The following is a 16,549-nucleotide window of genomic DNA, read 5'->3' as shown; positions in this document are numbered from 1 at the left end:
ATCCCGTATTAGTCGAGAAAAAGTCCCGAAATGACCCCGACGGGATGCCGGACGAATCCCAAAAACCATCCAGAAATGATGTCGGAAGGGACCCCAATGATCCCGAAAAAGTCCCGCAATTATTCCGACGGGAATCTGAACGGATACCGAAAACCATCCAGAAGTGATGCCGGAACGGTCCTCAAATGCTCACCTAATAGTCCCAAAATGACCCTGAGGGCATCCCGGACAAATCACGAAATCCATCCAGAAATGATCTTGGGAAGGTCCCAAAATGATCCCGAAATAGTTTCGGAAAAGTCCAGAAATTACCCTGACGGGTTCCCGGACGAATCCTGAAAGCCATCCTTAATTGATCCCGAAAAAGCCCCGAAATGACCCTGACGGGATCCCGAAAAGATTCCAAAAACTATCCAGAAATGATGCCGGAAAGGTCCTCAAATGATCCCCTAATAGTTCCGAAATGACCGTGACGGGATCCCGAACGGATCCCGACAACTATCCAGAAATTATGCCGAAAGGGTCCGCAAATGATCCCGTATTAGTCGAGAAAAAGTCCCGAAATGACCCCGACGGGATCCCGGCCGAATCCCAAAAACCATCCAGAAATGATGCCGGTAGGTATCCCAAATGATCCCGAAATAATCCCGAAATGACCTCGTCGGCATCCCGGACGGATACCGAAAATTATCCAGAAATGATGCCGGAAAGGTCCACAAATGATCCCGAAAAAGTCCCCAAATGACCCCGACGATATCCCGGACGGATCCCGAAAACCATCCAGAAATGATGCCGGAAGAGCCCCCAAATGATCCCGAAAAAGTCCCCAAATGACCCCGACGATATCCCGGACGGATCCCGAAAACCATCCAGAAATGATGCCGGAAGAGCCCCCAAATGATCCCGAAAAAGTCCCCAAATGACCCCGACGAGATCCCGCACGGATCCCGAAAACCATTCAGAAATGATGCCGGAAGAGCCCCAAATGATCCCGAAAAAGTCCCCAAATGACCCCGACATACTCCAGAAAAGGTTCCGAAATGGCTCCGAGGGAATCAACGACGGATCGCGAAAACCATACAGAAATGATTCCGGAAGGATCCCAAAATGATCCCGAAATAGTCCGGAAATGACCCAGATGGGATCCCGAACAGATCCAGAAATGATCCAGGAAGGGTCCAAAAACTATCCCGGAAATGTAACAAAAAATCCCGAAATGGCTCCTACGGCATCCCGGACGGATCCAGAAATGATCTAGTAAGGGTCCCCAAATGATCCCAAAATGGTCCCGAAATGACCCTGATGGATCCGGCAAACCATCAAGAAATTATACCGGAAGGGTCCCCAAATGATCCCGAAATAAAACAGAAAAAGTCACGAAACGACCCCTAGAGGATCCCCAAATGATCCCGTATTAGGCCCGAAAAAGTCCCAAAATGACCCTGACGGGATCCCGACAGGATTCCGAAAACAATACAGAAATGATGCCGGAAAGGTCCTCAAATGATCCCCTAATAGTCCCGAAATGACCGTGACGGGATCCCGACAACTATCCAGAAATGATGCCGAAAGGGTCCGCAAATGATCCCGTATTAGTCGAAAAAAAGTCCCGAAAGGACCACGACGGGATCCCGGACGAATCCCAAAAACCATCCAGAAATGATGCCGGTAGGTATCCCAAATGATCCCGAAATAGTCCCGAAATGACCTCGTCGGCATCCCGGACGGATCCCGTAAATTATCCAGAAATGATGCCGGAAAGGTTCCCAAATGATCCCCTAATAGTCCCGAAATTACCCTAATGGGATCCCGAACGGATCCCGAAAACTATCCAGAAATGATGCCGAAAGGGTTCCCAAATGATCCCGTATTAGTCGCGAAAAAGTCCTGAAATGACCCCGACGGGATCCCGGACGGATCCCGAAAACCATCCAGAAATGATGCCGAAAGGATTCCCAAATGATCCCGTATTAGTCGCGAAAAAGTCCCGAAATGACCCCGACGGGATCCCGGACGGATCCCGAAAACCATCCAGAAATGATGCCGGATGAGCCCCAAAATGATCCCGAAAAAGTCCCCAAATGACCCCGACGAGATCCCGGACGTATCCCGAAAACCATCCAGAAATGATGCCGGAAGAGCCCCCAAATGATCCCGAAAAAGTCCCCAAATGACCCCGACGGTATCCCGGACGGATCCCGAAAACCATCCAGAAATGATGCCGGAAGAGCCCTCAAATGATCCCGAAAAAGTCCCCATATGACCCCGACGAGATCCCGCACGGATCCCGAAAACCATCCAGAAATGATGCCGGAAGGGTCCCCAAATGATCGCGAAATAGTCCCGAAATGATTCCGGAATAGTCCCGAAAATGTTCCAAAATAACCCCGACGGGATCCCGGACGGATCCCGTAAACTATACAGAAATGATCCCGGAAGGGTCCCAAAATGATCCCGAAATAGTCCCGAAAAAGTCCCGAAATTACCCCGGCGTAATCCCGGACCGATCCCGAAAACCATCCAGAAATGATCCCGGAAGGGTCTCGATATGACCCTTACGGGATTACAAATAAGGTGAAGCTAATTATAAAACCATGTTAATAAGGCAGCAGGCGCATTGGAGCGAATAAAAAGTTAGATAGAAACATACAGGTAAAGCTAATAAAAGCGTGCTAATAAAAACAATTGATGGAGGGCGGATGGCGGGAGTAGAGGAGAGGACCACTGATCGTTCCTTCAAAATTGTCTAGATCTCGTTCTGTATGTACCAGATACCAAAAACTATTGATTTAGGAGAAAATTTAGATTGAGTTATAACAATTTATGGATTTTACACCAGAGGGGTGATAAAGGGGGGCGGGCGGAGGGTGTCACTGCTTACTTTGTAAGCCCTCGACTTATTTGACCCCTTGAGTCTGTGATATTGGTGAAGGCCAGTATACGTAAAGTTATAATGTGTAAAAATTATGAAAAATAATTTCTCGAAGGGGTCGTGGGACCCCCACCCCTCTTTCCATGTTCGAAAAAAATTTCGCTAGTAGACTACTGTCTGTGTCCCAAATTTCATCAAAATCCGTGTAGCCATTCTGGCGTGATTCAGTCGCAAAGACGAAAAAATATAATAATTAAATTATAACTGTTCCTAGGGGGCGGGGACCACGCCCCTTTTGAAAAATATATAGCTAGTAGATCCTTCTAGACTATTGGCTATATGTGTGCAAAATTTCATCCAAATCGGTCCAGCCGTTCTTGCGTGATTGAGTCACAAAGACAAACGTCTGGACAAACATCCAAACATCCAAACATCCAAACATCCAAACATCTTAACATCCAAACTTTCCCATTTATAATATATATTAGATTAGATATTAGATATGGAAAATACTTAAATAAGTTTCGGAAAAATTTTTACAAAAAACAAATCAAATTTCGAGGATCTATGATTGGGGTTTGTTATGTTAGAAAAGCTGCATACTCAAAAAAATTCGAAAAACTAAATAATAAGTTCGAAGTTTTAGTCAAATTTTTTTTGAGTTTAATTTGCATAGGTTCAGTAACAAAATTCACAGAAGCTTTTTTCTATAAATTATCACAAATAAAAAATTAAAAAATAAAAATAAAACAAATTTTACTGACGAAATTTGACAAAAATTGCTACTGCTATTTTCGTGTTCGCTGCTTCCTATAAACTTAGTCGTAAACAAATATTTTTTTCATATTTTTTCTTATTATGTTGACTTGCCTGATTTTGGTTGTAGAACATATTTATCATCTGGTTGTACGAAAATTCATTGTTATATATTAACAATAACAGCTGTGTGATAGTAAGTGTTCAACAAATATGCACATGCCCATACCCATGTAAGAATACTCCCACCACACGCACAGCCGCCTAAAAGTATGCAAGTGATAAATGAGCAGTCAGGTTAAAGAAAATAATGAGCCACATAAATAAAGCACTTCGATTGAAAATAGATAGTAATGATGTAAAGAAGGAGAAAAACCAAATCGTTAACCAAAAGATTGATAATATATGAGCTAGCAGGCGGCATACTCTTCCTTGTTCAGATAAAATAAAAATAGGCTGTAAGCGAGGCTATGAGGTTGAGGAAGAAACGGTCAACATATTTAGTTGAGTGATGGATGGATATATGTTCAAAGCTGAAAAGTAAACCATTTGGTACTTACGGAGTAGATATATGAGCTGTTAAAGCGAGAGATGAATATTATCATAAATTTTAATGAACGAATTGAATTTCTAATGACAAAACATAACAAAATACTTACTGTTAAAGCTGTTCGAATACCGACATTATTAATATTTGATTTGAACAACGAACTGCACTCAATGTTATTACAATTATCATATCTGCTCTCTCCACGGACATTTATAAATAACAAATGTTATGCAAAATACACACAATTGTCCATAAAGACCAGCCCACAACAAAGCTCATAGCTTTCACAGAAATGCACTTTGGAATTATGTACTGTATGAAAATATAAATCATCAATCAGAAAGCATTTGGGAAAACGCTATACCCTAAAATGTGGTTTTGGTCGAGACTGTTCGTCAATAAATCGATCATTTCAGGATCGATAAATTTTCGATAACAAGTCGATATTTTTTGATAGCAAATCGATAACAGCTCGATAACTTTTGAGTAGCCAATCCATAACTTTTTGAAAATAATTCGATATTTCTTCGATAAAAAAGAGAGTAACTTCTTCAAAAATAAAATCATAACACGTCAATAAATCGCCGATAATAAATTGAAAACTCTTCGAGAACAGTTCTTCGTATTGTGACGAATACTAGCAACACTAAGGGGTACTACCCTCTCTAAGCCGATACTAAGCAGTGACTCGTATGCACATCAACCAATCAATCATTATGTCTACCCATATGCCCATACGAGCAGCGGAGAAGAGACGCACAAACACATGCATAAATCGTATCTGAGATGCTCCCAAAAGTAGGCAATTATCTGTGGAAGTGTCACTCACACATACACGCGCATATGAGAAGCTATACACGTGCAACTGTAGTTATAATTTTATAGTAGTAACTAAGTAAATTCTGGAAGCGCCTAGAAGTATGCGAACGAGAAATCACAGAGTATAAAAGGCAGCAACAGTAGAGGCACGACAATCAGTTTGATTTAAGTAAGCTACTAGTTGCGAGTCATAAGTGAAGTACTTTAATAAAAGCCATTTTGCATTATTAAATATTGGAGTTATTTATTCAAGAGTTTAGCGATACGAACGTTAGTAGAAGGTTGCAAATAAGAGGAATTGCAGTAAATTCGTTACAGTATTTATAAATGAATTTTTTCTTAGGCCTACCAAATGGACCCCGAAATAATCCCGAAATGTTCGTCAATATAATCCCGAAGTTATTTCGAAATGGTCACAAATAGTCGCGAAATAATTCTAGTCTCCAAGTAATCCCGAAATGGTCATGCAAGCATTCTCAAAATAATCCCAAAATAGTTTCAACCCAAAAAAAATCTGAAATAATCCCAAAAGCAACTCAAAATAGTCAAGGAAAACAAAAAAGTCTTCAAATGATAGCAAAATGATTTTTCAAAACTTCAAAAATTTATCATAGGGACGTAGTATGTATGATTTTTCAAGTTTAACTATTCATTTCGTAGACAACTGCACTCAACATGTGTATAGAAATATCACTCCTGAAATTATATAATCTGAAATAGCCATATTTTTGAAGAAGTTATTGATATTTTATAATTATTGACTCTAAAGCTCGAAACTTCAACTACTTTCCGTATAGATAAATACAACAGCGAGCACGAAAATAGCAGTGGCAATTTTTATAAAATTTCGTTCCTTCTTCTATTTTCATTTTCGATAATTACAGAAACTACTTCCATGAATTTTGTAAGATACACTATAAAAACCAATCCGAAAACGTTTTCAAAAAAATTCGGAAATTCGAAAAAAATTTTCGGAAAATTCGAAATTTTTATTTAGGTTCAATTTTTGCTCAACAAAGTATAAATTAAAGTCCGCCCGAAATTCGAGATTATTGTTGAAACATTTTTTACATTTTTCCCATTTAATTTATTATTATTAAATTATATACTGTTAAATAATTTTAAAATTGTTATGCTAGGAACAAATTTTCAAATAAATACAAATACAAAGAAGCGCGATCGACTTTATTTGTTAGAAGGAAAGGTTCGAAAACTTCAAAAAAATTTCTCTAATTTACGAATTTTTTCAAAATCGTATTTGAAATTGGTGCAAACAAGTTATTAAAAAAAAAAAAACTACATACTCAAAAAATTCAAAGAAAAAAATCTGAAAAAAAAAATTTCGAACTTGTTTTGAATCCTTTCCAAAAAGTTTTTCAGATTGTTTTGCATAGGTTTTTCAAAATAATTTTGAAATTGGTTTCCGTAGTTATTTAAAAAAAAATTCTAAAAAATCTGAATAAAAAGTTCGAAATTTTTTCGAATTTTTCGAACACGTTTTCGATAGTTTCCTTCCTAAATTATCGGAAACTAAAAAAGAGACGTTTAAATAAAAAAAGTTTATAGTTATTTCCACTGCTATTTTCGTGTTTTAATTTTATTATATTATCGTGTATGTTGCTGTACATTAGGGCGGGTAAATTGTATGGGGAGAATGGGGAAAAAAAGCTTCCGGTGTACATACAGTTTCTGAATCTATTGGTCATACTGAGTAATATTGGCTATGGGACCATAAGTCTGCAATGAATTTCAGGCCTCCCTAATTTTGTTACAAAATTTTATATCCCAATCCGAATCCGAATTTGACATTTATTTTAATGTATTTTATTTGTGAGAGCCGCTATTCGGATTGGGATATAAAATTTTCTAACAAAATGAGGGAGGCTCGAAATTCATTTCAGACTAGAGCCTACGATTTCTCGAACATGTTCGAGAAGAGATTTCTCGCGAGACTTGTCTTCTCGCGAGATTTTCGAATCTCGAATTACTCGTAAGGTTCGCGAGATTCTCGAATTACTCGTAAGGCTCGCGAGCTTCTCGATATTCAACTACATCGATTCATTGGCTGTTTTATATAGTGCTTACGATTTCTTCTGGAGCACAAGCCAAAATGTCCGCAAAACGACAAGTAAAAAACCCCGAAATGTATAGAATATTGCCAATGCAGCGACTAAATTGAAAGTCGAGAAAATCGCGAATATTATGAGTAATTCGAGATTCGAGAATCTCGCGAGAAGCCGTGTTCTTGGTGTCTCGTAGAAAAATAAAATATTGCGAACAAAATTATGTGTATAATAAATATGTTTTGAGTTAAATGTCATAGGAAGCAATACAATCAACAAAAAAGTCACAAGTAAAAAACAACCAAGTGTATAAATACTGTCCATACAGCGATTAAGTAGAATGTCGAGAATCTCGCGAGATTTACGAGTACTTCGAGACACGAGAATCTCGCGAGAAGTCGAGTTCTCGATTTCTCGGGTCTCGAAAATCTCGCTTGTGTTCGAGAAGAAATCGTAAGCTCTATTTCAGACCTATGGTCCCATGGACAATATTACTCAGTATGACCCATAGATTGAGAAACTGGATGTGCCTTTTCAACAACAAATTTGACCCACCCTACTGTACATATTTGAAACGTCTTTCTGTATGCCGTTGTGAACAGAAAAGTAGTACACAAATTTCTTTTTTAAATCGTATAATTGCAAACTATTGCTGAATTTTGTTGCTTTTTTTGCAACACTACTGTACACTTTTGAATATTCAAATTATTCCGATACCAAAAATTGTTCAAACTGTCAGAGATAGAGAGTTATATAAATATTTGCTGCGAGTTGTTCAACCAAACTTAGCGATTAAACAAATACAATTGGTAGTAGTAAATGTACACATTTTATATAAATATTTGTATGTACATAGATAGGTTTGCATATGGGTATACGAAATGTGTATAAATCTATTAAGGCCAGGAATAATCTCTGTATTTAGATACATACGAATATATGACCTAAGGATAGACATATAATTTAGAAGTAGAAAATCTGCATAGACAAATTAATTTTTGTTTCAATTATGATAATCCGAACGATTTGTAGAAAAGCTGCCTGCACATTGAAGCATTAGGGTGGTTATGCGGATTCTGGATATTATTTGCTAAAGAAAGCTCGGTCTTAATCTCCTCGAATGTAATTCGCGCAACGTATTATTAAGTGTACCCGCAACATTATTTCTAGATAAAATTAATTTAATTGTAATTCATTTACAAGTTATTTGTTTCAAATGTGACTTGTCCAACACGTCACGAGCTGAAAGAAACGTGTACATACATATATATTTATTCAGTGTAAAATATATTAGTGAAGTGAAAATACAAATTAATCTTGATTTCTTTGTCTGAAATTTGGGAGTGAAATAAGCCACCTTCCTAGAAACGGTTTCGTTGTCCTAACTGTCACTTTTGAAATTTTTTTTTTTTTTAAATACTTAGCTAAGATATAAACTTCAAGCAATTCTCAAGCCACTGGTTTAAGAGAAACAACCTAAAATATTTGTGTAATCGAGTCAAAATATTCCACCTGTCTCTTTTGAGTAGAACTTATACAATTCTATTATAACTGGAAATTCATTTTCGAACGATTAACAAATATTGCACCTTTTCCAATTTTATACAATTTTTATTCAACTACAAAATATCTAGCCGCCCTAGCGAAGCTTATACTTACCATGTTTTTATCTTAAAATAGCTATGTAAACAAAAATGTGACTTTATATGAAAGCTTTTGTCAATGTGATTGACGATATCATTCTGGATATTGGCTTTCAATCTATAATTGTTCTTCTTTCTTAAGAGGTACCAACAAATGTGTATGTAGAGGTATAAATTTAACATGATTGGCTATGAAGGTTTGACTTAATAAAGTAGTCCATCAATGCAAAGAACTAATTTGAATAGAGATGATTTATAACGTTAAACAGGGTGGCCGAACTTAGCTCGACGTATTTTAACATGATTTACGGCGACCCTACCCAAAAATATTTTTGTTAAAATAATTGTTTTTGTTTCGAATTTAATTTTTATTAAAAAACAAACAAAAATCAACGTTGTAGTTGTTGTTGCGGCGATGCTTTGGGGACTGTTATCGATGTGATGGTCCTTTGCCGGATACAGATCCGGTGCGCTCCGGAAGCACAGCACCATTAAGGTGCTAGCCCGACCATCTCGGGAACGATTTATATGGCCACATTAAACCTTCAGGCCATCCCTCCCTCCCCACCCCCAAGTTCCATGAGGAGCTTGGGGTCGCCAGAGCCTCATCTGTTAGTGAAACAGGATTCGCCGCGGATAGGTGAGGTTGACTGTTGGGTTTGGAGACGCTATATATTGCGCTGGCAACCTGAAAAGGTTGCGCTACACAACCCCTTGAATCTGGTATTTTAGTCGCCTCTTTCGACAGGCATACTTACCGCGGGTATATTCTGAACCCCTAACCCGCTGGGATTGGGACCACCTTTTTTTTGATATCTACATATAAATATTTCACTAGATTTTTTTGTAACTTCAAACGTGTGGGAACATCTAAAAAAATACAACTACTAAACTTCCTAAGAAGCAACCTCCGAGAAAAAACTGTCAGTTATTAAAAGCAAGCTAACTAGTCGTCAGCCTGTTTATGGCAATACCGAATATACTCACTTCTAGTTAACTGCGAAAAAGACAGCTATTAAACTAGTCGTAAATTCATGCATGTAAATCCATAAAAGTAACCATACGTCACTACTTTTTGGTTAGGATGTTATGCATGCGCAACTCTAGCTGTGATTTCTTTTTGATCGTCGCCATAGAAAAATATTCAGCTCTTTTCAAATAAAATAATCAAGAATAACTAGTTTATTTGGCTTAATTCAAAACAACTTATAACTAAATCTTGGGTAGCTTTCTTTCCGGTTGGGAAGACCTACGTAACAGTGGTCTGGATGCGTGGTTTCATATGATTAAAATATTTTTTTATTTTAAAAATTTGTTGAAAAATTTTTATTTTCCAAATTTTTTTCGTGTTTTCTGTTTTATTTATTTTTTGCTGGTTTTTCATTTACTTTATTCTGGGTGCTAAAGGAAGTATTTTCCAGATGAATAGAAAATAAAAATCAGTAAAGATGTCTATGAAATATGATACGCAGATGAAAGTATGAAATGTAAAATTTGGAGCCTAGAATGCGGGGTTTTGTTTGGCATATCCGTTTTCTACGCCGTTTTTTCAAAATCAATTTCTTTTAATTTTTTGTATTCTTATAGCGTTTTCTTTTCTGGCTAAAGTGTTACGCTTTTTGTACGCCGCGCAAGGATTATTGTTCTATTCTAAAAAACAGGCAACGCCATTACGGGGTATTTCGTTCCTTTGTGAAAATTGTTGCCTGCTCGCAACGCAAAAGCGTTACACTTTTACCCTGTATAAAATGGCGGTGTGGCAATGCAACTCTGTGAAACTCTCAATGCGCTCTTAAGTTCCACATATACTCTGTTAATATGAGTGAATATGGTGAGTTGAAATGTTCGTTGTACGCACTATAAATGTTGAACATTTTCTGGGGTAGGAGTAACTCTATTAAGGCTTTACCATTTAGTTAGGCAACAATTTATTTCGGAAAAGAAAACGCTATTAGATTTTTACCGAAGTTAAAAAAAAGATAAATCATATCTATATGAATAGATCAGAAAAGCTTACCAAAAAACATATGCATAACAATCAAACCGATCGGAAACCATAAAAAAAAAAAATTCGTTGGAAAATATCAAAAAAAAAAAAAACAAAGTAATATATATGTTAAAACCATTTTATATTCAATTGTAAAAAATTCTAAAAAAAAGACATTTTTATAGCCATACTTAAGTAATTCAGCGTTTTGTCATATATTTTATAATTTTTTTTAGTTGTCTATAAAAAAAAATTTTATATATATTTAAATTTTTACCGAATTCTGAAAAAAAACTTAGAAAGAATATAATTTATGAAATATGACAGACAATAAAAAAGAAATAAATTAAAAATTCCTAAAAACGACGAAAATAGTTTAGGAAAAAAAGGAAAATTGCTATTAAAACAAGGAAAAAAAAATTTTAAATATTATTTTCTTGGTTTTGGGAACAAATTATGCGGCCGCCGTATATTACGTGGGGGTACAACTTTGTTAGCTGACCTAATCACGTGAAAACGGCTTCATAGCTTAAAAGGACATTAAACGAAAATGTGAAGCTTCTCAAGGCCAAAATAATGACATATCAATTTTAAAAATCGGACGTGCAATAACCAAATTATAACGAAAAAACCTTTTCGGCTGTATTTCGAAGGATCAAAAAAAATTTTAAAAATTTTTTTCGCAACCCTCTCAACATAATCTTTAAATTTAGGGCAGACATTAGCAACTTTTTTTTTTGTATGGGGACCAACGCAGTCTAGTGTACTGTATAGCGGAGACATGCACCTCTGTTGATCATCTGTAGCTGAACCGGTTGCGATGAATAGTGGACACACACACTTTTCAGTCATAGAAGTGGAGAATAGTGTAGAAATAAAATGAAGAAACACATTTCAGTTGCAACGAAGTATAATGCATGATGAAATTTAGCAGTACTAATTTTCTGCGCAACAAATTCATGAGTGTAGAAATAGTTATGCACTTAGGAGTTCATATAAAGCTTGATGTATATGCATGTAAAAAAAACACAGCTAATAGTTATCCAACCGCCAGCAAACATTCAACAGAAAGATAGTTATTTTTATCAGGCGCCTACTGTAATTGTCATTCTTACTGTTTCTTAATTGTTGCCGCGCCTAATGCCCAACATTGCTAGTGTCAAATATATAAACCAACAACTGTCACAAAATAACGAACAACAAATTGGTATAGGTAGATATGTCTCTTTTCACTTAATATCATACCCGCTTAGAATATACATATGTTAACACATATACAGTTATATCCATCTCCATGTACTATAAAGCATTAACTATCTAACATCTCTGTTCATTTCATGATTTAAAACCTCTGCTTAGCTATTCGATAGGTAATTAAATTTGCTAGAATGAGCTATAATTTGCTAGACAAGCTGATATACGCGTAGCAAAGCAAACTTTTGGCTCAACAGTCGTTTTCACAAATTTTGTGATACATACATATGTATATGTGATTGATACATATTCTTATGTGACATGAATTGATTTAGCATGACATGATAATTTATGATATGTCAAAGCAGTGCGCATATTTCCTTTGCATAAATATATTAAATATCCGCTTTTGACACTTAAATACATAAATATTGATTCAACACATAAATACGTACAATTGGGTGCAGAAAAATAGCAACAGATCACTAATTGCAGTGCTCTGGAAATATTATATTTAGTCCGATCAATGTTGTAATGCTTCCGGAAATAGAATTAGCATGAGCTATGATGACGACAACAAACATTTACATCTTGTCGAAGCTACATAAATGACTCGGTTTCATTTAAATCGTTTCATTTAAATCGCCATCTGTTTCAGATTTGTCACTGTTTTAGCTTAGGACACTCTGCAGCAGTTAACTTGCACCTCTTGAAGTGTCGTTTTTACCCAGGGCCATGTTGTTGTGAACGCCTTCGTGACATTATGATGCACCTTTAGCAGACCTGTCATAACATCGCAATTTGTTGCTTTTGGAAGTCCCCTTGTAAGGCTTGATGGAAGCTAGCAACTCTTTCCCTGACTCTTCTTAGGTGTGGAAAACAAGCCGGAGTTCACAGTGTCTTTGTCACATCTCAAGCTAAGATAAGCTTAAGCTCGTCTGGTTGTCGCTCATATGCCGTACAGCAAATTTCTCCAATAAGCATTGGTGAATAGTTTTCGGCGATCTACTGTTCACATCAACAATGGATACCCGCATGGTCTTCTTCGGCAACTTCGAGAATAGAGTACCGTCGATGCTAATTTTTACTTCTTCAGCCCGTCTTCACATCTGAAGCTTTTCTCTATCCGAAACCGTGCTTGTTATACTGGCCATTAGCAGGGGCGTCAGATTATAATATGTGACGCCTTTAGACCCACTTGAAGCATCGCAAAGTGTCTCCCAACTGCGTGCTTTGTTACCTCGTAACTACTCCATAGCTTCTAGGTCTTCTCGAATACCCTCACAACCCCCCCCCTCCCCCCCCCCCCCCCCCCGATCCTTAAAGAACATGGAGTCACCTATTCAATTAGACTACATTGCCTAGAATATAATTTCGGTAGGTAAGCTTTGCGGGAGAAAAAGTGTCTTTAGACTACAGAAGAATAAGATTCCCCTTAAAATAACGGCGAAGTAGGCTATAATTACCAGAAGAATCGCGTTGCTGCGCCAACAGCAGTTTCCGGCCTGGCCCTTTCGTAGATTTCTCAAATGAGTTCAAATGTTCAGTTTACTGCCAAGCCTCACCCTCACCTATTTTGTTGAGGTGTGTGTTTCTACTTGCCGGGATCCCAACGTCATATTATTGATAATCGGAATCCGCCAACGATGAGGAAGACTCTCTTTGACATGTCCTATCGAAGAAGAATGTCGATAGTAATATATGAGTTAACCGGGGATTGCCCTTATTGCTTTAAATGAATGAAAACATTTATTTCAAGCAATTTTTAATTTTATAATTTATTTAATAATTTGGGAAAAAATTAAACAACGTGACATCAGGGCGGACAAGGCGATAGCTGTTTCGATTATACCTTGTAAATCTCTTCAAGGCCTTCTCTCCCGGGAGTGGGAGTCGAACCCGCACTCCTACGATAGTTGAAATGGTTACAAACGCATTCAGCTACGTCATACCTTAGTTGTTGTAAAGTTTTTCGATAGTAATATTTCAGCGATTGGAACGCAGTTCCGGATCCGGAGCTGATCCGCCTGTTTGCATTACCTCTTTTCGACTTTAAAAGGTTTAAACGTTAGACGTCGGTCTTCTAGGTATTCCCCTAAGATTTCTAACAAATATTGCGGTAACTTGAAAGAGCTGAAGCGTGTGAACCACCTGGATGAGTTAAAAGCGTTTTTGACATCCAGCGTCACTTCGGTTATGGCATATATGGTTGAAGCCGGTGAGACCGTCCTCTGCCATGGGGTCGCCTTTCCTTTTTTGAATGAGATCTAGCCGTGTTGTTGTTCATCTGGTTGTGAAGTGCTTTCTTCGAAACATTTGCTCTACATGTGCAACATAAAATCTGCTATTTGCAGCTATTCAAATTGGCCCCACGGGTATTCCAGTAGGCCCTTGGGCTTTTGTGGGTTTTATAGTACAGCAGGAGAGTTTCAAACTTTTCTGCTTATAACTGTTACATCTTAGGGTGTTCTTCGGCAGCGTGGTTGGTTGAGTGAGAAACAGAACGGCCGACCTCTGGCTTGCTGGACGGAACTTCTTCACTACTCTTATGTATGCTTGGCTCCAAGAGTTTCGACCAACTTCCCGGCAAAGTTCTTTATAGTTTTCTTTGGTTAATGGTAGCACCGAGAACTTTCTTCTCTCCTTTATATGCTTCGACTTTTCCCGATCATCAGACCTGCCAAGCGCCCATGTTGCTTGGTTTCCGGTTTAGCTTGCTTTGAGTATAACTTATCATTATGGACATGACAGTTTGGCCCTTTCCACAGTGGGTGCCGCTCTGAAAGTACTGAATGCTATAGACCTAAGAACGTGGTCGAGTTTCTGTGAATTGCACAAAAGAGTTAGAGTAAGGGTAAGAGGTAGAGTAAGAGTTAGGTTTACAGCTAGATTTTTAGTGAGGGAAAAATCTTGGTCTGTATGTACTAATCAGGCAATCCGACGTGTATGAAGATGAAATATTGTCTTCACATTTATTTTTTCCCGGTTTTAATCATAATTCTCATTTTTATATTTACAGGAGAAATCTAACAAATTTACGCAACCTTCTGTGATTATCATAATTTTCAATTCAATCAATGACAATACAATTCTACGAACAAATCTAAACTTCCTTCCAAAAATCAAGAATTATCATAGCAACAAAATTCATCGTTTCAACCTTTCAATCTCCTAGTCCTTGAAAATCTATCGCTGTGAAGCTTTCTCCACGTACTTAGCAGCATAAACCTGCGTATCGAGTACGCATAATGAAAAACGACGTGGTACGATGGAGATCAGCGGCAAACGCAGAAATCGGAAATGAAAGCAAAAGCGGCAAAAGCAACCTGAGCGTCTCTGCAATTTGTAAAGTTGTTGCTGTTGCGAGTAAGAATACTCGAGAGGCATCAAATGAGTCGATTTCTAAAGAGAGTGAGAGTTCGTGCAGTAAAGAATGTCAGCAATTGCACCAGCCACAGCATAAACAATTCCAACTACAAAAGCAACAGCAACAAAAATATTGTGATAGTAAAGAAAATTCTCGTAATGCAATAACAACAAATAGTTTTCTAGTAAACACACCTTATAGCTCCATACAAAGCCAAAATTATGCAATTAACCAAAATGCTACGTCCAATAAATCTAGAAGACATTTCGAACAAAAACAACTACAACAACAGCAGCAACAAGACAAACTACAAGCAAAATATGTGAAACCGCGAACATTTATTTATGCTAAGCATTTCAATAGAATTTTATTAAATTGTGTGCATTTGAATTGGAGTGTTGTTGTTTTAGTTTTAATATTATTGTGTTCGTTAAATGTAGGTTTCGTGTTTGTGCCGAGCGTTAGTGCTGCCATTGCTGCGCATGCGAGTGATGGTGCAGCTGCAGTGAATGAGATTGGTAATAATTTGACGCTGATCTTGTCAGCGTTGCCCTATGAATTGGACTATGCAGAGAGCGGTGATAGTGGGAGAGGTGATAGTAGAGGCGTTGAACATTTTACACACACATGGGCAGTGCATATACCGAATGGTGATAATAATGGTTTGGTTGAGCAAGTGGCCAGAGATCATGGTTTTATCAATTTGGGAAAGGTGAGTGCAGAATTTAAAGTTGTATTTTTAATGAATACGTAGTTTTATTAAACACATACGAATTACACTCAAACATATTCGCACCATATGAAAAGACGGGTACTGGTGTGTATACGGAACTTTTTTATTTTAGAATGCGGTATAAAAAAAACTGGTGAATTACATAGCTTTTAGGGGTGTTGCTTTCTAATTTAACTGGGGAATTTTTCCACTGTATAATAATAAAATAATTAAAAAAATTTTTAAGTTAAACGGTTTTACTGAAAACAATACTTACATTATGTAATAATAATACTAAAAGCTAGAAAATAATTAGGTAGCTCACAGGTACTGGCCACCACACTCTTCATCAATCTAGGGCGTTGCTCAGACAATCAAATAAAAGCGTTGGACGCGTCAAATTTCTATTGATAATCATAAGTAAGACCAACTGAACCTTAATCAGGTTATGCTACGCCTCGCATTTTGAGAAATTTCATGCGCCCAACGCTTTTATTTAATTGTCTGATCAACGCTCTATATTTGATGATGAGTGTGATGACTAGTACCTACGACCTACCTAATTATTTTCTAGCTTTTAGTATTA

The 16,549-nt window shown here is 37.3% G+C and overlaps 1 protein-coding gene across 1 annotated transcript in view; it reads left to right on the top strand.

Annotated features, from left to right (window-relative positions):
* Fur1 (Furin 1) overlaps positions 1-16,549 on the top strand; it is a 710,727-nt gene that overhangs the window by 49,120 nt on the left and 645,058 nt on the right. Inside the window, exon 2 of the mRNA XM_067791546.1 lies at positions 14,904-15,963. Coding sequence (XP_067647647.1) covers positions 15,133-15,963 — 831 coding nt within the window. The 5' untranslated portion in view covers positions 14,904-15,132. The remainder of the gene's footprint in view (positions 1-14,903; positions 15,964-16,549) is intronic.

This window comes from Eurosta solidaginis, chromosome 1 (assembly GCF_040869045.1).
Source record: "Eurosta solidaginis isolate ZX-2024a chromosome 1, ASM4086904v1, whole genome shotgun sequence".
Classification (NCBI taxonomy): Eukaryota; Metazoa; Arthropoda; class Insecta; order Diptera; family Tephritidae; genus Eurosta; species Eurosta solidaginis.
Note: the sequence above shows the minus strand (reverse complement) of the source record. Positions and strands in the feature narration are given on the sequence as shown.